Raw genomic sequence first — 20,971 nt, 5'->3', positions numbered from 1 at the left:
GCTTTGTGAAAGAAAGCGTGTTTGTTTACAGCAGCTGCAGCCGCTCGCGAGTCAATATTGATCCTCGCCGGCCGTGTCACCTGACTTTGTTGGCCTGGAGCGACGGTTCATAGAAGAAGAGGAGCGGCGGCGGCGGCGGCGGCGGCGGCGTCACGGGGCCCCGATCCCAGAGCACGCCGCTCCCCATCCCTCGGAGGAGGAAAAAAAGAGGAAAGAATCAAAGGCCGACTGAGTCAGAGCCTCTCTGGAGTGTTGGGAGCAGATCACTTTTTAACCCAAAGCATATTGATTTATATGGGGCTGTAATTGCTTCAGTGTGTCCTGGATTATTCCCCCAGTAATTGAGGCCTGGCAGAGGCCTCTTTCCTAGACATAGCCTCCCCGGTGCCAGGTGGTGGGCAGAGAGAGGAGCGCCGCTCCCGACTCCCCAGCCGGCAGGAGCGAGCTATGGGGGCGAGCTATGGGGGCGAGCTATGGGGGCGAGCTATGGGAGCCCGCTATGGGAGCCCCCTCGCCCCTCCCACCCCAGAAACCCCTCATCGGTGCGTCTCACTCGGGGCCCTCGTCCAGGTCTAATTGCAGCACGAGGCAGAAGCACTGACACTAAAAAAGTCCTAAATATGAGCTTCTAGAACGCGGCTCTCTCCTCGGCTGCTTCTCTATTTCTTTCGCCGTGTTTACCGAAACCGCATATTAAGTAATTACTGTACATGCTGTTGTTCAAGTATTTGTTTTGTGTTTTCGCTCCGTGACTCAGTGGAACATTCCTGGATTTTGAAAAACCGACAGAACGCTCGCACGCTCGAACAGGTCGCCCTTTAAAAAGTCACTCGTTTGTGTTTGCAGCATTTACACCTGCAGCGTTTGTGGTCGCTGTCGGGTCAATGAGGAGTGAAAACTGTGTCAGTCTTCTGGTGTTACTGGATACTTTCACCTCCTCAGTCCTGCAGGTGAAAGTCAGAGGAGCAAAAGGTCAAAGGCCGGAAACGTTTCCACAGCTTCAAAAACTCGGTTACCTCGCTTGTCAAGTCGTGAGGACGTTTTTGGAGGCGTTCGCATGGAGGGGTCAAAAGAAGCAGGACTGCATGCACATTGCAATGTAGGCGTTTTAAAATGTGCGCACATTGCAATGTGTGCATGTTACAATGTGTGCATGTTGCAATGTATTCATGTTGCAATGTGCATGTTGCAATGTGTGCATGTTACATTGTTGCATGTCACGATGTGTTGATGTTGCAATGTGTGCATGTTGCAATGTAAAATGTATTCACGTCTTCTGCTGGAAACCAGCAATAACCTTCCATCAGATGTTTCGCGGCCGCTGCGTGAGGAGCCCTTCCTCTTCATCACCTTATAAGGCGCTTGAGACTAAAACAATGTGTTTGTTGTCTCTCCGGCTGCCAGCGGAGACGCTGCGTCAGTAACAGGCTTGTGTTTCCCTGAGCGACCGGTGTGTTTTATGGACGATGCTGCTGCCACTTCCAGTTCAGAGATGAAAAGCAGTTAAACTGCCCCAGAGATATGTTTTAAAAAAAAGAAAAATTTGGTTTTCATCATCAACTTTTCGATTTTGGCAAAACACTGTGACCCCTGCGAGTTACTACGGGAACACAGTGTACGAGCAGCCCGAGTCATGACGTGCACCTTTATTTCTTCCATGTGAACAGTGAACGGCTGATGGCTCCGATAACAATATCTGGAATATCACGCGCAGAAAGACATCACCGTGACTGGATGCTCCACTCTTCTTCGTGTGTTTTACTCAAATGATGAAGGATAACCTGCAGCCTGATGAAGGGAACGGAGGATTGCTGTACTAATAAAGTGTGTGCACGTGCATGCGCGTGCACGTGTGTCCTCAAGTGAACCTGCGTGTGTGCCCAGACACATGCAGCCTCACACTGTCCCTCCCCGTCTCGGGTACTAGCCCTCCATCGCGGCGTTTATGTTTTTTTTTGGTGTTTTTTTTTTTTTTTCCCTCCTCTAATTCTTCCCGCGTCCTCTCACTTTCATCCACTGGCGTTCATTTGCATTCTGCACCGCTGTCCGTATCTGTGTCTGCCCTCCTGACTCGGACATTTGCTTGGCAGGAGGCACCAGATGGGATGCTGCTAACACTGCAAAAAGTGTCCAGTTTTTGTGTTGTTGTTGCAAGGCTACTGCTTTTTGTTGACTTTAAAGATTCCTCCAAATAGGCGGAATAACTCGGCGTGTTGCCAAATCTGTTGCATATGTTTTCTTTCTCTTCTCAACTTAACAAGGCAACCCCCCCTCTCAGCCATTATCCATAACAGTGCATCCAAGAAGAAAACACCCTTTTAAAAAGTGTTGAAGGCTTTGTAAGTGTTTAACTGTCCTGGCGGCGTCATTTTTAAACACTTCCTTCAGAAGAAAAACGTGTGATTTAAAAAAATCAAACCAGTCTTCAATCAGGATGCACATTTCTTGCAGTGAACGGTTTCTCCTTCCTACACCAGAAGGGAGTGAAAACAAGTCTTTCCTCTGGTCAATGAGTTCACTGGGGCGGACGCCTCCTTAGACGAGGCTGCAGGGGGGGAGGAGGAGGAGGGGGAAGAAGAAGAGGAGGAGGAAGAGGAGGAGGAGGGGTTCAAAAGTCTTGCAACCGAAGAGACAAGAGAGAGATGGAGAGATGGAGAGAGAGAGAAACCTGGCACCACGACAGAGCACTGGGTATTAGAGACGCTGAACAAGGGAAGGTCAGCCCGCCTCCCCTCCTCCCTCTCTCCCTCTTCCTCCTCTTCCTCTTCCTCCTGCATCAGCAGATGTGCAGCACAAGCCCCTCATCGATGCTGCCAGACCACAGTGATAACAGGACAGTCTGCCGTGAAGCATCCACATGCGAGATTGTGTGTTTTTGTCCTTTTTTGTTCGTTAAAAGATGAGATGATTCCACATCCAAGACGAGCTCCTGGCTGACAGCCTGAGGGCTTTACGGGCGTCAGTGACCGGCTAACGCAGCACGTCCCTGATCTGATGCTAACAAGGTCATCCTCTGGGCTGAAAGCAGCTTTGCTGTCTAATCAGAGGAGCCAGCGTCATCATATTCTCTCTCTTTCTCTCGGTGACGCAATCCGCTCGGGGAGGCAAGCGGAGACGCTGCTCGGCCTCCAGCGGCACCGAGAGGAAGATGAGGAAGATGAGTCGCTCACAGATCGACCCGGAGCTCGGAGGTTTTAACACAAATGTGTTCTTTAGCGCACCGCTGCATCTACATTGTCTATGAAAAGTCAAGAAAATGGTTAAAAATGTTATTATTCACACATTTTTCCATATGATCAATTACATTTTTGCTTTAAAAAATAACTCTGGAAGAAATATTTGATGATCTAACAGCTGCTGCTACATCATGCTGCGTGTGAACAGAAGCAGCAGACTATCGGCACGCCGCTGCTGCTGAAAGGAAAACGACTTTCACATGGAAGCGCACAGAAACCAACGTACATGGGACAAGAACAGCAGCCTCCTGGGTGAAAGTCCTGTGTTTGTTAGACAAGAATACTTGGAAGCTGATTGGATGAACCACCTGTCAATCAAACTCTTGCTGAAGCCAGTGAGAGGAAGCGATGTCTTTACCCCACGTTTCATACGACAAAGAGCAAGCCGCCTCTTGTCATTCTCATTTCTACGGAACAATGTCGTATTCCTCAACAAAAAAAGCTCCACAAAAGTCTGAAAACGTCCTCACATTTGACCTGCGACACCTTTAAAGAGCCCGGGCCCTCGTGTCGGAAGCCGCCTCTTTAAACACCGGCGGCCTCTGCAGCTTATGTGCGGTTTAGAGCGGTGTCATGTGGGGACATCTCATCAAAGCGCTTGTCCCACTTTGCCCCAGCGTGCCCGAAACCGTTGCGTGTCTCCGGCCTCGGCCGCAGATCCGAACACTGGCCGAGCATGCTGGGATACACACACACACACACACACACGCACACACACACACGCTGGTGTCCTGTTTTGTGATTGGGTCACAGCCCTGATCTCATGTTCAGCTCTTGGATCAGTGTTGAGATGCTGGACACAGCAGGGCCGGGCATTAGTGTTTACTGTGACACAGTGGGGACCCTCGGGGGCCCTCGCTCTGCACCTTGGGGAGCCACCTGCTGGTCAGCTTCCGGTCTCTGTTTGCTCCCGAAGGGGCCCAAAAAAAAAGCTGATAGATGTGAAATCAGCGTGTTCTTCGTCATGCATTCACAATTATTCTACTACGTTTGTGTCCACATCGGTCCCTCAGGTCCTGAACAACACGATCTCATTTGCACACAAAAAAGCTGCATTTATTGACTTCAATTTTAACACAGAAACCAGAGCAACGACGTCTGACAGAGACAGAGTGTGAAAAAGCAGTAAATTCTGCACAGTAGCACAAAGTTTAAAGCGAACAAGACTTCGGATGAAGCGTTTTTCTGCGTATATTTGCTCTAAATAAACACCACTTTTCTTCACTTTCCCTTCATTTCACATGTATTCATCTTTTTTATGTTGTTTTTATTGGGCATTAAAGTCAGTAGCACAGTGGTGACTGAGTGGGAAACTGTTTTTAATGAATTTCAGCCATAATCGAATCCGACTTTGGGTATAGAAGGGCTGTTGAATTACGCGGTGCCAAATTACGCACGACGAGCAGCAGCCGCATGAAAAGCTGCAGCTCGCCTTTAACTTCTCTGTGTGAGTGTGAGGAGCTGCTGCTGGTGCTGTTTCTGCCTTGATCTGAACGACTAACCAAGTCTTAGAGAGATCAAAATTCAATCCCGTTCTGAGAAGAAGAAGAAGAAAAAAAAGCGAAGAAGAAAAAAAAAAAAAAAAAGAGAAATGACGTTATTTGAATATGTGCCCAAAATCCTTAATGAATAACTTAGGACGAGTAGGAGGCAAATGCTGCCCCAGCTGTTTCCTGTTGAAAATGTCTGTGTAATGTAGATAAATGTGAGGGATTTTCTCTCTAAATCCGTCTCCTGTTCGCTAAATCTCACTTCTCCAAAACGAGCCTGCGCAATGGAACAAAGTCGGAATATTGAGATGTGACATTGCCCGCATCTCATCCTCTTTCTCCCCGTTTTTTAATGACTTCAAACAAGTTCCTTTTCGCCGGGCTTTGTCTTGCGGAGACCCGTGGGGATGTCTAGCGCTCTTTCCTCTCAGTGGCATTTATGTGATGTCTTCAAGGTAACTTACCTGCTTTTCCTTTCACACTACACATTATCACCTTGCGCACTATTTTCTGCACAGAGCATCCTCACTTTAAACTGGAACACCACTTGTTCCAGATGGAATATTTTACGGATTCTAGATGCATGACAAGTGTGGATTTATTCTGCTTTTCATCCTTTTTATGTGCAGTTAGAGAGAAACTGTCCTGCATGTTTAATGACTTATTTTCCTCCACAGATAACAACAGATTCTGCAGCTTCTGCTTTTAAATTGTCAATTTATTTCCCTCCCTCTCTCTTCTTGACATGAAATCGTGCATGAGTTGTCTCTGCTCGGATGAATGGGTTCTCATTCTCAGGGGTTCTGTGCGCTCTTTTTTCCTCCAGAAAGTCCAAATGCAGCTCTGCAACTTTACAGAGTCATTACTGCTGAGTCTGCATTATTACCAAGCGCTAAATATCTAAACCCGAGGCAGCGGGAGAGCCTTAACATGAAATACTTCTCGCGCGGTTGGGGTTGTGATGCAGATGGATAGTGTCCTGTGTTTATTCTTTTTTTATGATGTATATTTGACCCACTCAGCTTCCTCGGCTGGCTTTTGGCGGGGGAGCCGTTTTCCATCTCTCAGTTTGGATCGGAAAGATCCCTGAACGCTTTTTTTTTGTGTTGTTGTTGCATCTCTTATTCTGCTTTTTCTGAAATCTGAAGCACTTTTGGTTAAGTTCTGTGCGTAATAGCGCGCTGACAGCTGCTTCTTTGGCACGAGCCGGGGGGGAATGCTTAAGCGGTATTACACCGAAAGGGTGATTAATGATGTATTTACATTTTAATTTGATTAATATGGATTGTTCATAACGGGGCATGACGTGCAGAGGGCTGATAAAGGGGGGGACGTGTTCTCTGAGCTTGGGTCAGCCTCCTGTTTGACTCTTGGACTCTGGCACTAAGTGGAACATTTAAGTTTAATACATTTTCCTCCACATCGCCAAACTCCTGTAAAGTTACCATCTGTGGCCACGGCCGTGTCTAACTATTCCTCCTTATACCCCCCCCCCCCCCCCTCCCCCTGGAAGTCATCTCACTGGGTTCAATGTGTGGTGATGTGGGGAAAATGTTCAGTGCTGTGCCCATTGAGCAAGGCACTGCGCCACCAACCGTCACTGGCAGATGTGCGCAGAGCTCGACAGCAGCGATGGCTTGAAACGTGTGAATTGAATGACAACTCTCTCTCTCTCCCTCTCCCTCTCTCTCCCTCTCCCTCTCTCTCCCTCTCCCTCTCCCTCTCTCTCTCTCTCTCTCTCTCTCTCTCTCTCTCTCTCGTGCTGCAGAGTGCGATGTGCTGTATCTCCTGTAGCCACACCCTCTCACTACTGCTGTGCGTCCTCAGCCTGACTCCCACGGCAACCAGGGCGGGCCCGGAGACCCTGTGCGGGGCGGAGCTGGTCGACACGCTGCAGTTTGTGTGTGGAGAGAGAGGCTTTTATTTCAGTAAGTGCACCTTTTTATTAATTCATAAAGGTTGGCTGTATCTGTCCCAGAGCTCTCCACCTCCAGCGAGCTCATAAATAAAAAAGCAGCCGCTTTGACATCTCGTCTTGACTTTCTCCTGCATCAATGTTCCCTTTCTTCTCCTTCTTCTTCTTCTCCTCCTCCTCCTTCTTTCATTCATTGCTCTTACATCTTCTCTTCGAGTTCATCCCTGCACATTACGCTCCACTCACGTTGATGGACGGCAGCCCAGCTTTTTTGAAACATGCAAACCTAAATGAAATATGGAAGATTGATAATTAACTACACGGTTTAGTGGCAAATTTGCAGGGTTTTTTTGCCCGTGCATGCACGGGCGAAGGGCTTCATAGTGGAAATTGGCTCACTTATCTCTAAGAAAGAGGAGGGGTAGAAGCTGAATGTTGCAGTGAAAGTGAAGTTCTTTCCACCAGAGAAGAGAAAGCGAACCCAAAGAAAACCCTCCACCAACAATCCAGGATTTAAATCTCAGATTTTTTTTCCATTAAGGGTACAACCCGGCCTAGAACAGCACAGGATATATGGAGCTACGACCGAGGTTAGGTGCAGCGCTCCGCCCGGCTGCCAGGGTTTCTCAGGACATGTATCCTGATCCTTCTGTCAGAGACGAGTAGTGTGACTGGACATTTATAGTATAGCTGGCTCAAACCCACGAGCTGAGGTTGTTTTTTTTACCCCATTATTCACGTTTCTTTGGCCGACGTCCGACTATTACGACAATTTGCGTCGGTGCGTCCCGGAGGAGCATCGCATCTCCCTCCCCTTAGAATAATAATAATAATCATTTGGACATTTCTACATTAATTGATTGTCCCGGTGACTCCTGTGCCGTTTTGACATAACAATCCGTTATTAATGGTTTGGTCTCGGTCCCAAAGTTATGAAAGCTTTTCCACATGTGGTGGACTTTGTCAGCTGCCAATTTCAAAAAGAAAAGAAGATATAAGATTTCTGTGGGAAATCAGCAGGATCTATAGTGTTCTCTTTTCCAGTAATTGATTGCTTTCGCCTCAACCTGAACCTGGAGTGGTTAGATACACCTTCTGGATGACTTGGTGACGGATGGAAGATTAGGGGCCGGGGGGGTAAAGGGGGATCCCAGCCTCAGTACCGTGCAGCAGTGGAACAATACAGCAGCGGTCCATGCGGCCTTTATGGATGCAAATATGACGCCAAATAAACCAGCCGCGATGCCAAATCAGGAGGCAAGAGATCTCTTCCTTCCCTCCTGCCCACTCCCCCTTCTCGCCCTCGGCCATCTTCAACCTCAACCTTCATTTTTCACACCTGCAAAGTGTGCTAACAGTGTCTTCAAACTGTAAACGGTTGACCTGACGTTGGCGATAGAGTCTCGTAGTTGTCAAAGATTTCACAAAGAAGAGAGGAAACGTACGTAGGATTCATCCGTACAATATCTCATCCATCCAATAGTTTTATTCACGAGATCTTTTGTCATTTTAAAGCCCACTCTCACGTTCATCCTGGGCTTTGATGCTTCATATCATCCGCTGCCCATTTTGACTGAAACCTTACGCGGATGCGCACGATTTTCGAGATTCTCGGCCGTCTTCCCGTGATTCTCCTGCCCACCTGTTCACACCTTTCTTGGTGTTTCAAACAGCAAATGTTCGCTTGTGTTTGAAGAATCAAATTTCCCCTTCGAGGATTGAACTAGCATCTAAACAAAAGCCCATTAAACAAACAAAAAACCTCCACTTTGAGATAAGGGAAGCAGAATTGCAAATATGCTGACTCATGTCCAGCTTTAGGACTCGTTCCTGCAGCATTCAAGAGACGTGATCCCTGGGTATGCTGCTTCTGGACCAGCAGACCTCTTGAGTCCGTCACGCCGCCCAATATGGCTGATAATTAGATTCCTATTGAATGATTTGTGGCACACGATTTCAGTAAAGAAAGTGTTTCCTGTTACCTCGATGGAAAGTAAGGTTGTGAGATTGCTCATGGGTCTGCTACCAGTTCATGTGTCCAGTCACACTTTGCACCCAACCTTCTCTCTGACCTTCACCCAATGTGTCGGGCTTTTCATGCACAGGCGTTGTAGGAACGCTTTAAAACCCGGTTGACATGAACCGTTCCCAAAAAAATGTCACGGAGCGTTATCCAAAGCTCATTTTTGCAGAATCACCCGACATTGACATTTTTCTGTCTGGAGGTCGTGTCACCGTGCACCTTGCTGCCGCTGCCGCCGCCGCTGCCACATTCCTCCGCCCCTTCCTGCAGCTTTTCCAGAGCCAGTCAACCTCGTTCCCTGCACCGCGGGGGCCCCTCTTGCGCTGCCCCGTGTGCCAGAGAGTTTTCTTGGAGAGCCACCAAGCGGCTGCAAAGCTGCAAGTCTTGTTCGTCCAGATGCTGCTGCTGGCAGCGCCGTGAAGTGGTCGTGACAGCCCGCTCCACTGCCAGTCTCCTGCCAGTTAAAGACTTTTATTTCTTGGGGGTCTCTGGATTCCCTCCGCTGCAGCACTTCACTTACAAAAAAAATGTCCGTGTTCTCTCCCTTTAGGCGGCAGAAGATCGTGGACTACGCGATCACGTCGTGAATCTTGACCGCCAACGAGACTTTTCCTTTTTTTCTCCTAGGTTTGGGGTTTGCAACCGGCTTTATGTTTCGTATCTCAGTTTGAAGGTTTGCGAAAAAAACAAATGTTCCCAAGCAGTCGTCCGCCGCCAAGATTCAACATTTTGACAAGGTTTGAGGGTGTCCAGAGATCGGACGATGTGAGAACCTGACAACGTGTTGGCGCGGCGCGGCGGCGTCTTACTACAGCTCTGTAAATGTTTCTCACGGGCTGAAGAAGTGCGGCACTACTGTCCACATTCATCTCATGAGGACGTGTTGACCGGGGGCCAAAGTAACTCATGAATCCTCTCCTGCACGGAGAGACTTTCTTAAACAGGAACAGACCTTTTTTTTTTTTTCGCGGTACAGTACAGGGAATGTGTTTGTCTTTCCCGCATTACCTTACACTGCGCAGTCACTGAACTGCACTGCGTCCATCTATCAATGCCACATTTTCCTGCGTCGAAAAAAAGGAGGTGTATTTCACGAACACTCCATCAGTTTTTTTTCTCCTTCTGAAAAAGACGATGAGGTTTTGAGCAGCGGGGTGCAAGCGCCTTGGAAAATATGCCGCTCCCCGTCTTCCTCCGTTTCCCTTCGCGCTCTCATATTCTCTCCAGCCGTTCCTTTTTTTTACGTCGCCGCTTGCACCCCCCTGCAGGGTTTTTTTTTTTTTTTTTGCGTGAAAATATCTGGAGAATCCATTTCGAGGCTCTGTCGTCCAAGGACGCGACGAGCGGCGGAGCGGCTCGGCCAAAAGGAGGCGTCGCTCCTTTTCTTTCCCCTGAACTCTTCCCCTCCAGTCTGGCCGTGTTGAACTTGGCAGCCCTCTGATTGATAATGTGTCCAGAGAAAAGCGTTGCAACGGCGGTGGGTTTTCAGTGCTGACGCTGCTTTCGCCAATCCACCTTACATATGTCACCCGGCGAAGTAGCACAAGACCGTCGGTTTTCCAACCCTGACAGAAATACTAAATACTAGTTGGTGGAAATTCTTATTTTTTTAAAAGGCAATGAAACAAACTGCAGTCTATGAAACACCACTGTAGTCAGTTTTTCCAATTATTAGCCTGACCTAGAAATCCTCAGTTGTCTTTGTAGGGTGATTTCACTGCGATGTTCATTCCATGAATCAGATCTGTTATGGGAGTTTTTTGGCCAAAGTGTGAGTGCTAAGTGGCTCCCAGTCCTAAGTCACTTCATATTTTATCAGCTCTCGCTAAAATATTCACATTTATTCAGGAGTGAGAGCATATATATGTATTTATATATTTATATAATCTCACTCTGCCGAATTACAACAAGGTGGAACAATTTGTTATTTTTGGCCCGCGAGCTAATTGTTGGTACACACAGTTCCGCCAAGTATGAAAGGTGGTTTTTATGTGTGTGTGTGTGTGTGTGTGTGTGTGTGTGTGTTTTATGTTTTGGCTCATCCTGACGGCGACGGCATGTGAGCTGAAGGCGGAAAAGGGAAAATTGATGAGACTTCCTCGTCGGTGTTTTGTCCCTGTCGATTGCATTCAAAGCCGCTGCAGGGAGCTGCAGGGAGGTCGAATGTGCAAACAGCGCGTCACAAGCGTGCACGCACACACTCAAACACACATAGCTCTGCCTCGTCCCTCAGCAGCAGAGGATTATGTGGATTACAGGATGATCAGGACCCCCATCGACCCCTCCCTCCCTCCCGCTCTGGTTTTACACTGGACGGAAGGCACCGAGATCTGAAGAAAGACCTCCTGTGTCCTCTCCGTCGCTGTGAAAAGGTGTCGTTTTCTCGCTAAGACCCGAGCTGAAAAAACTCCCCGACCCTCTCGACCGCTCGTCGGAAAACAAAGAGACGTCTCATGGAGAAGGACAGGCCGGCGTCCTGCGGATTTTCGATCTGTACATTCGCTGAATCTGAGACACGGGGGATTCGAGGACACCGACCAGCGTTTTACCTTTTTGAAACTCTTCATCGGTTTAATCCGTGTGCGAGACCCCCACGCTGAGGTTTATAGTTAACATCGTGGACCTTCCTGGCATCCTTTCTTGCACATTTTCTTTCATTTCGTATTCCAGCTGGAAAGGAACCAACGAATCCTGCACACTATTAGTCACTTGTACTCGCTCTACTACCAAACGGTTCAGCAAAAACAGATACGATGACAGCCGGCAACGCTGTCTAACCGCAGTCTAGCATATCGCGTGATGGATACCTGCTAAAGAGTCCAGGCACACTGGGTTCTTTCGCTCTTAATTAACCTCAGATCCTTTTATCTTTATTGGGTACACAGGGAGGGTTCTTCTGGTTCCTTTACAGTCTGCAGCCTTTGATTCTACACACCTGTCAATAAAAAACCCCAAACTATGTGTTTTGAAGACCAAGAATAACAGATAGAAACTCCTCTTTCACTCCGTCAATCGTTTAGTGAAAGACCGCCGCGACATTTCAACCCTCCCCAATCGCTCTCGTTTAAAAATTAGCCTCGAAATCAATCATTTTCTAATCATTTTGATCTACATGCGTGGCGCTTTGACACTTGAATCTAGTGCAGTGTACTTGGGTAAAGTTTCAGCGGCGCAGTAAAGTGAGGAACACTTCGCTCCCGCCGTAAACTCTTTGTGGTACCAGTGATAAAGAGGTAGTTTCCAGAGCTTTAGCAGCTATTATATAGTCCCCTGCCCAGCCGTAAACTGCTTGACACTTTGCAGGAAGAGCGGCACGCAGCCTCCAAGAATCCACAGGTTTTTTTATTGACCGTGACCGAGCTGTAAAAGTCAGATGCTTTCTGTGCCACGCTGGAATGGGGGAATCCAGCCATCGGTGCCGCTCCTTGGAGGAATGAACGCTATGCGCGGCGAGGCCGCCGAACACCGAAACCAGAAGACGCTCGGCGGCGCGTCAGATGAAACACTCGATCAACACTCGACGTGACGGGTTGAAGACTGTTGGCGAGGCCGCGATGTGCTTTTTCTGTTCAGAAGGGAGCTGGCGCTGCCCTCCACAGCGATAATCTCCGGAGTATCGAGCACTTGGAAGATGGTTTCTGAAGAGTTCGCGGCTCAGCCTCGGTGCAGATAAGCATTCATTCGAAGGGGCGACTGAGAGTTAACATAAAGTACGCCAGAACATATCGATATGCGCCACAGAAACTCTTAAAAGTCCTGTCGACCTTCGTTCCTTTCAGTGAGAGATCAACTTTTGCTACCGTACGGTATGACATCATCTGTAAAGGTGCACAACCTCGATAGTCAGTTGCATGGGTGGATTCTTCCTTGCGGTCGTTGGCACAGAGGATCGACCTAAAGCACAGGCCCTCGAGCACTCCTTGGATTTGGCATTGCACTTCTGCAACACTGCCTGTTTTACGTCGCTATCGTGCATATTTGACTTAGCCTCAGCCGGATCACGATGCCTTCAAATAGCCGCGAGGGAAAGACGTTTAATGAGGCGCGAGAAGCCGTTTTGCGACGTTAGCCCTTTGGCTAACATGCGTGATAATGATACGTGGAAATGATGTGCAAATTATATGCCTTTTAAACTTTTTCATACTAAATCTAAATCCTGAAAATGCTCATTTTCATTGGTATATTTCTTTGTGTTAGCTTTCTTGAAGTGGACCAGTGCAGTCATTGACTCCTTATGTGCGTTACAATGAATCACAACCTCACTCCGCCTCGTCACGGCAGCTGAAGCGCTGACTCACGCTTTCTCCCTCTGACCTGAAATCCTCTGTTGGCGTGCGTGATCCAGGCGAGGTGGGCAGCGCTGGCACGAGCGGCTGTTTACCCTCACTTGTTTAACAACAGTCACAGAAAACCGCTCTTTACGAGGGATTACGGCAGCTATCCGTGGAGTCGGAGCGTTCGAAACCCTTCCAAAAAGCTTTTAGACCTGATTATCAGATGCGTGTTTTTCCCCAAACCTGCCCGAGCTGATTATCCTACATGTTACAACCGGTGCCAGCTGATTTTTTCTCTCCTTTCCAGCTGTTTGTGCAGCAGGGTTGCAAGCTATTTTCAGAATTATAGCAGCGGATGTTAATTTGTTATTGGGAGGGATTGCAAAAAAAAAAAAAAAAACAGGCCAGGCAGCGCGGCACCGCCCCTCTTTTGGCTTCCAGCAGCCGTTATATAATCGCCAACCGGGGCCGGACGTCATATTCCTTTTCTTTCTACATTTCTACTCGCTATCAGGTGGTAGCGTAGCGGCCGAGGCCGGCCCCACCGAAGATACTCGCCGCAGGGAAGTAGGTGGAACACCTGGTCGTGAAAGGTGCAGAAATTAATCAAAAAAGGGCAAAATATCTTCGTCATCTACTTTATTCAGCACGTCGCTTTTGGCAGTTTGAGATCCGAGTGATTCTGGTTTCTTCCGCGGTCTAAATAATGCAGGTGCACCATGTATTTTTTAGCATCACCTGCTGTGCGACATGTAAAAAAAGCCTCCTATTCACACCTTCCGTCGTCCTCCACCGGGCAGAAAGATGCTGTTTCTGAATGAGAGCTGCTGCTCTCGGTCCAGAACAGCATTGTCAGGACACGGCAGACAGAGAGCAGAAGTTAATGCACTTTGTCAGCACTGGCAGGCTCCTGAGCCAAGAGCTATTAACTCGGAGAGGGAAAGGCATTTCCTCCTTGTAAATGCCATATTAAATTATTATTATTTTATTTGGTAACAGGGAGAAGCCCATCAACGCTATATTGCTCAAGGTGGGCAGGGAATTGTTAATGGAGAGCCTGCGTTCTTCTATAGGCCACCAAAAGAGGGGCGGTTTCAGGGTGAAGGGGGGGTTTGAAGAAGGAAGTGAGTGTTGGCATCGCGGCAGCTTGATGCGGTCACTGAGTCAACAAGTATCGCACCTTTAAATAATGCTTTGACCTCGAAGACCCGGCGGTCACCGTCTCGGGGCGACTGTGTCCTCGGGGGTTTCCGCCAAAAAGTGGAAATGTGAATGAACGTCGTGGCACAGCCAGCAAGCGGTGGGGGGCGTGGCCTAAAAGCCCGCCCGGCCGGCGGTTTCTGCAGGTTGATGGAGGCCCAGAGGGCCTTGTGGGTTTGGCCCTCACCAGACGGGCCTCCGTGTAAAAGATACCTTTGCCAAAACGGCTGAGTGGGATATTCTCAACGTTCGGGTGACTGCCGCCCCCTTTTCTTTTTTTTCCTACTGGGAAGCAGCTGCAAAAAAGGGTCCATTGCGTGCAATGTGATACGTTATAAATTATACAGAGAAGAAATCCATGTCATTAAGGCTGTTCGTATATCTGTGGGATCAAACCGCTGGAATTAGGCGTCATCACCGCTAACAGATACGCAAATGTAGAAAAAAACTATCTGATTTACATGCATTTTATTGCCCTGTCGGCTATTTTATTTAGCTCCATTGTCACCAAAGTTAATATTGGACCCTTTTTTTTAAAAGCCAAATGTCTTCCATTTTGCAGCAACACACTCTTATGTAATTTGGCAACTTTCGCGCTACGAACGCCCTCGCTAACACATTTTCGTAACACTAAATATGTCCGTTAGCTAGATATATATTCAAATATTTAATGTTATGTGAAAATATAAATATGTTTTTACTACTTTTAAGATCTACTAATTAAAAAAGGGACTATTTTAGTGTTTGTACTCTGGTATAGGCGTCTCTTTCCCAATGTAAGTCTACATGCCATTAGCATGACGTGACACATACGTTGTAGCTCCATTTTGTTCGTCCACTATGTTAAAATGGCTTCAACGCCCTTTGCCATGACCAGCTATGTTGTTGTCAACACTAAACCTCCCTCCTCCTCGTTGTTCCTCCCAAACAGGTAAACCAGGCTATGGCCCCAACGCGCGGCGGTCACGCGGCATCGTGGACGAGTGCTGCTTCCAAAGCTGTGAGCTGCGGCGCCTGGAGATGTACTGCGCGCCGCCCAAGACTAGCAAGACGGCTCGCTCTGTGCGTGCACAGCGCCACACAGACAGAGCGCCTAAGGTCAGTACCGCAGGGCACAAAGTGGACAAGAGCACAGAGCGCAGGACGGCACAGCAGCCGGACAAGACAAAAAACAAGAAGGTGAGCACAGCAGCCAACAGACACACCAACGACACAAGTTTACCCACGAGGAAATACGTTAGCATAACGAGAAAAATGTTCTGTCATAGCATGCAACTGATAAATTTGTTTTCTTGCCATTTGACTTTGACAGTTTTACATGCATTAAACAAACAAGATGAAAGCTGTATGTCTGCTTTAGACTAATTAATAAAACATGAAAACACTGGGCACTCTCCGATAGACCCAAGGCAGTTTAACTGTGCTAAGACGTCTTTAAGGGGTCAGTAGGTTCACGTTAGCAAGCAGTATATCACTGCATAGCAAGACAAATTCATTAATCTAAGTGGCTTCCTTTTCTTCCCACAGAGACCTTTACCTGGACATAGTCACTCATCCTTCAAGGTATGCATGCTTCTTTATTTCATTTTATTTATTGAAGTCTCTAAAAACCATACAACCACACACTCTGACACTCTCCAAAAGTTAATTTAAAATAGTCTTCGTTCCAAAATCTTAATCTCTTGGCCGAGGAAAGGAAAGCGTGAGGTCTAAATGCAGACTCTGTTTCATCCTCGAGTTGCCAACCTGCGGGCGAGTGTGATCCTTTTAAAGAGTCGACCGTGTGCTTTTTACCCTTCTCTCAAAAAAGAAAACCATTAGCAAGAGAAGGAACTAAGTGGTTTTTGTGGTAGACCCAGTGGCACTCCCGCTCCCCAGGCAGAACCTCCACTCTGCTACTGTACATTATGTGCTGAAATTCTGGCGTCTCACCATAACAGACCGACACTCGCAAGGTCCGGAGATGAAGCGAGCGTATCACGTTCAGTGTACCTCCGCGTGGACTCGGCTAAAGCTGCAGGAATCCTCCTCTTCTCTTTGCGTCGGACTGAAATAGAAATTTGTGTGTTTCTACGTTTCCATTTTCCTCCAAACAAGATATTTTTGGACATGATTGTGTATTTTTATACCAGCATTTAAGGATATAGCACCTTAGGCTGACTGACAATTGAGAGCTAGCATTGTTAGCGTCGCAGCTAACTTGCGTTAGCCTGCGGAAAAATATCCGCAGTCTGAATCACCAAGTTTTACTTTCAGTATCCAAACAACGCAAATAGTTTTCCCCAAAAGCTAGCTAACTTTGTCCTACAGTCCGTCTGTGTCCCCGCTACGTGGCTAAAATGTGTTTCTCTTTCATTTTTAGACCTGCATTTGAGGAAATAGCATCTTAGGCCGACTGACATTTGACAGCTAGCATTGTTAGCGTCACAGCTAACTTGCGTTAGCCTGCGGAGAAATATATGATACTGAAATTAGGCAAACAGGAATTGTAATTTCAGAAGTAATTACCTGAGTCACCAAGTTTTACTTTTCAATAGTTTCACCCAAAGCTAGCTAACTTTGTCCTGTCTGTGTCTCCGCTTCGTGGCTAAAATGTGTTTCTCTTTTATTGCAGGACGTGCATCCGAAAAACTCAAGTCGAGGCACCATGGGGGGCAGAAATTACCGAATGTAGGGAAGGAGCGAATGGACAAATGCCCAGCGACTTGGGAAGAGAGAAGGGAGCGGCCTTACCTGGTACCCCTGTGGAATGGTTCACTGTAAAACGAAACAAAGAGGATGCTAACAAAAGTGCAAAAAGCTCTTCCAAATGATAGAAACCTGAGCGTTAAAGTGGTGTTTAAGGGTTTGATGAGGGATCTTGTGATTATTTTATACACTGCACCATTCCATATCGGGAGGAATTCTTTGTAAATGCAATGTAACGGACTAGTTTAGCTGCTGAGAGACGAACAAGAGCTTATTATACCTCCGAGTGGGAGCTGCAGCATCCCCTGGCTCCAGGAAAGGTGGAAAACACGTCTGGGCTTCAGCCAATCAGAGAGCTGCAGGCTGTGTTTGAGAACGAGTGTCCTGTAAATCTTTTTCCTCCGAGAGAGTGGATTCATTCACTCCTTCGGTAAGACAGGATGTCATCGGTCCCCTGTAACAGTTACTACCCCGGTTTGTCTTAAGAAAAACAAGGTTTGCTTTAAAACAAAGACCAGGTCGTGTATTATCAGACTTTAAACATGGTTTTAGTTATTTTACCTTGAGCTTAAGTCAAATCCCTGTTTCATTGAAGGTTTGAGTCCAATCCAAACCCCTCTTAAACCTCTGGAAGTGTTGAAAACCTTGATATTGGGGCTACGATCCAAACACTTGGGCACCATTAAAGGGGATTTTTTTTTTTGGAAGTACAAAAACAAGAGACACAAATAAACCAGAAGCTAATTCGGTTGCCAGAAATGGATCATTCAGTAGCTTCAAAGTACATTTGGCACAAAGCCGTCAACAATCCAGTAACCAGTGATCAACATTTTGAGTCTGAGTTCAAGTTTAGTCACAGCAAGTCAACAAGTGCTCTAAAAAGAGTAAAATATGTTTATTGTTCGCTTGACAATATGTTCCCAAAGTGTAAAGCAAATAAAAAAGAGGCAATCGCCTCGCAGATGGGAAGTTTAACATTTGATCGATTTTTATATTTTGTTAGTTTAGGGAAGCTGAGAACTTTGCTACTTCAGTTGTCGCTTGGACTGCGTTGCATCAACACAACACAGCATCCGTTACAAAGTCCAACCTGCAGAAAACAGACAGATTTTAGCAAATATTGCAAACCGAAAAACGACTTCCCGGAGCCACGAGATACGGCACATGTTTTGACAGAAACACACAAACACGCATACAAAACGCACCCACAGTGTAAATGAGAGTTGTGTAACCGTGAGCAAAGGTCAAAGCGCACACAAACACAAATCATAAAAAGCCAGTTCTGAGAAGTCCTTTGCATGAGGACGGCTGTGTGTTCAAGCCTCCAAACGGATTTACAGTCCTTTTATCGCACAAACCACCCAAGACATCTCATCTCTGCCTCCTCTGCCTGTGTATAATCAAACAGTACTCCCATTTATGTTAACCTATGCATTACTATCATTCATTGTACATGATGGTTTCATATAACAAAACTGTATTAAGAATCCTATCCACTGTATAATGGTGCTATTTTGTAGTTTGTTACTTGCAAGAGACGGCTGAGACAGACAGATGGCAGGGCTTACATTGGAGGTCTTCCCTTTTGCACAGCCTTGTGGCCACCATTTTAATAGTGTTTTTATTTGTAAGCCGTTTCAATAAGGTAGTAGTGTAAGCGAGTAAATGTATCTGTGTGAAATCTGTGAATGCATGGAGATTTAAACAAAAAAAAAACAATAAAAAAAAACAACAAAAAAGAGGAAAAGAAGATCAAACCACGTTGTGGTTCCCGAGAAGGCAAAACGCTATTTTTTCTACTGTTTTTGAATTATTTTCTCAATATAGATCCCTTCTGCCAAATAACTTGACAAAAGTACTGTGAACTGTGATTCTTCCAATTGTATTGAGATTGTTAAAGTTCATGGTTTGCTTTTCGTCTAACCTGAGATGTGTATGTGTGTGTGTGCGCGTGTGTGTGTACACGCACCTCGCTGGAAGCCAAGGTATTGATTATTCAAAACACCTAAAGCGAGACTACGTAACTTCTTGCTGAACAGCGGCCACTGTGGCCACAAGTGGTAACTACAGGAAAATAAAAGATTGAATTCGCCTTCATTTCCCAAGATGTCCGACACCGTTATTACATTTTTTAATTACCGGCCGTGTTTCCATTCAATTGCCAAGTGAACTTTTGAACCGTCGCAAAAGTAAACTGTGACTTAGAGCACGTTTCAATCAGCTGGATAGACAATATAAAGATATATCCGGGTAAAGCAGTCATTCGAGTTAAATATTTGCTAAGTCAGAACTTATCCAGAAAAGATGTTTCCACATCCTATTTAGCGAATCAACGACAAAAGCAATAAAAGCACCTGAAGCGAGTGGAATTTTTATTTTATTTTTGCAGTTTCCGGACCGCTTTTCTGATGTAAAACTTCAAAATCTGCATTAAAGTTACGTACTTTATTCATTCATTGACATCGCGCAGCAACTAGATATTTGAATTATTTCTCGCTGGGAGTTTCATGAGAAGAAACCACAACACAGGGCTTCAGTTCAGAGCTCGTTTTTTCCGTTATGCCTCATTTCTTGCGACTCGACTCGACTCGACATGTGGGTACCGGGTCCTTTTTGCTATTTAGTTTTCCCTCTCAACGTTGGGTATTGGCCTGGGACAAAAATTATGTTCATACACACAATATAGACTAAACAAGCGTTCCCCTTTATTACGGCGTTATCGTGCATGAAGTCTGGACCAATTACAACAGGCCGTAAACGTGGCGGCGTCGTACTCGGTTAGCCGAGGTATTTCATTAAAAATAGAATCCCAAATTAAAATACAAAGATAAGTAAATGTGTCTGAGAGATTTGTAAAAATAAAAAGTAATAACTTTTAATTAAAGGATGTGGTTTTACAAGCTTTTTTCATCATCGCCAAAGATACGATGTTCAATTTTCCTCACAATTTCGAGCAACATACTCGCGTTTGCTGCTTAATGAATATAATAATTCACTGTGTGCAGTAAATAAAAGAAAATGACAGCTGCTATTGACGGGATCTTGGCAATCCACATCTTTTGCAGGAGGAAAACCCCCCAAAAAGTCGAGTTGAGTTGTGGAAATGCAGCATTAACGTCCAACTATTGTTTGCTAACATTAGCTTGCGGAAGCTAACGGTGCTAATTCATTCTTAGAGCGTCACACAGTCTCACTTTAACAACAAGCCGGGAGTTTAAATCACCTCCACCTAAACATTTGTTCGCATCCCTTCGAAATTAAAAACCTATTTTCACATATTTCAAAAAAACAAAAAAAAGAAGAAAAAAAGTGTGTTTTTGTATGACAATACTTTGGTGTCTGCAGATTGTATGACCGGTCGACCTGGCGGCTGAAATGAAAAAGAAGCTGGTTGTGGAACGACTCCGATCCTCCCAGATTTTCAGACATACAGTACAAACCAAAGACTTTGAAAAAGCGACGCCCCGCTGAAGCTCACTGTCCAAGAAACTGTTTGATTACAGCGCTGATATTTATGGTGCTCGATTGCCTTCTGTAGAAAAAAATACTGACAAATTGTTCACCATTCCTGCTGAATAAACCACTTGTCAACGTCACATACATGTCTGGAAAGGGTCTGTTCTTGTCATGCAGCATGCACATACACGTGTTCTGCTAATTTAGTGAAAATAAACTGAGCAACTGGTGAGAATGGCTTCAGTAAGTGACAAAGAAACTCAATTATTTCAATTAAGCCCTGAGTTAAGAGCCTGAATATTGTCCTGTAAGCTGTTTTCTGAAAATCCGAATGTTTAATATACCCGTACTAAATTATGATTATCTCCTCAACCACAAGGCCTATTTGAATAATTTAAAAATGTATCATATACAGAAAACCCTTGGGAACATAGCTAATAAGTTCATATATGGGCTAGAGGTACATTGGTTTATGATAGTGCACAGAAAGGAAAGAAAAAACATTTTGCAAAAGAATTAAAAGTTGTATTCTCTTATTCGCTATATTTGAATTTAACATATAACATAGCCTTATATGTTTAGAGTATATGTGGTATTGAACATATGTGGTATGAAGTATTTCTAATAATAATTAAATGTATTATTTTTCATAGATTTGGACAAAAAAACGAAAATCCTCTTTTTGCTTT

The 20,971-nt window shown here is 45.9% G+C and overlaps 1 protein-coding gene across 1 annotated transcript; it reads left to right on the top strand.

Moving 5' to 3' along the window:
* The first annotated feature begins 4,837 nt into the window (after nt 1-4,837).
* Nucleotides 4,838-20,422, top strand: igf1 (insulin-like growth factor 1). The gene is made up of 5 exons (XM_068586232.1): nt 4,838-5,181; nt 6,495-6,654; nt 15,070-15,317; nt 15,666-15,701; nt 16,753-20,422. Exons 1-5 carry the CDS (start codon nt 5,134-5,136, stop codon nt 16,810-16,812), a joined length of 552 nt encoding a protein of 183 aa, XP_068442333.1. The 5' UTR covers nt 4,838-5,133; the 3' UTR covers nt 16,813-20,422.
* The last annotated feature ends 549 nt before the right edge of the window (nt 20,423-20,971 follow it).

The sequence above is a fragment of the Clinocottus analis genome, unplaced genomic scaffold, assembly GCF_023055335.1.
Source record: "Clinocottus analis isolate CAN_PGR_092001 unplaced genomic scaffold, fCliAna1.0.p SCAF_20, whole genome shotgun sequence".
NCBI classification, from domain to species: Eukaryota; Metazoa; Chordata; class Actinopteri; order Perciformes; family Cottidae; genus Clinocottus; species Clinocottus analis.
The sequence above is the reverse complement of the archived record's forward strand: the minus strand, read 5'-3'. Positions and strand labels throughout refer to the sequence as shown.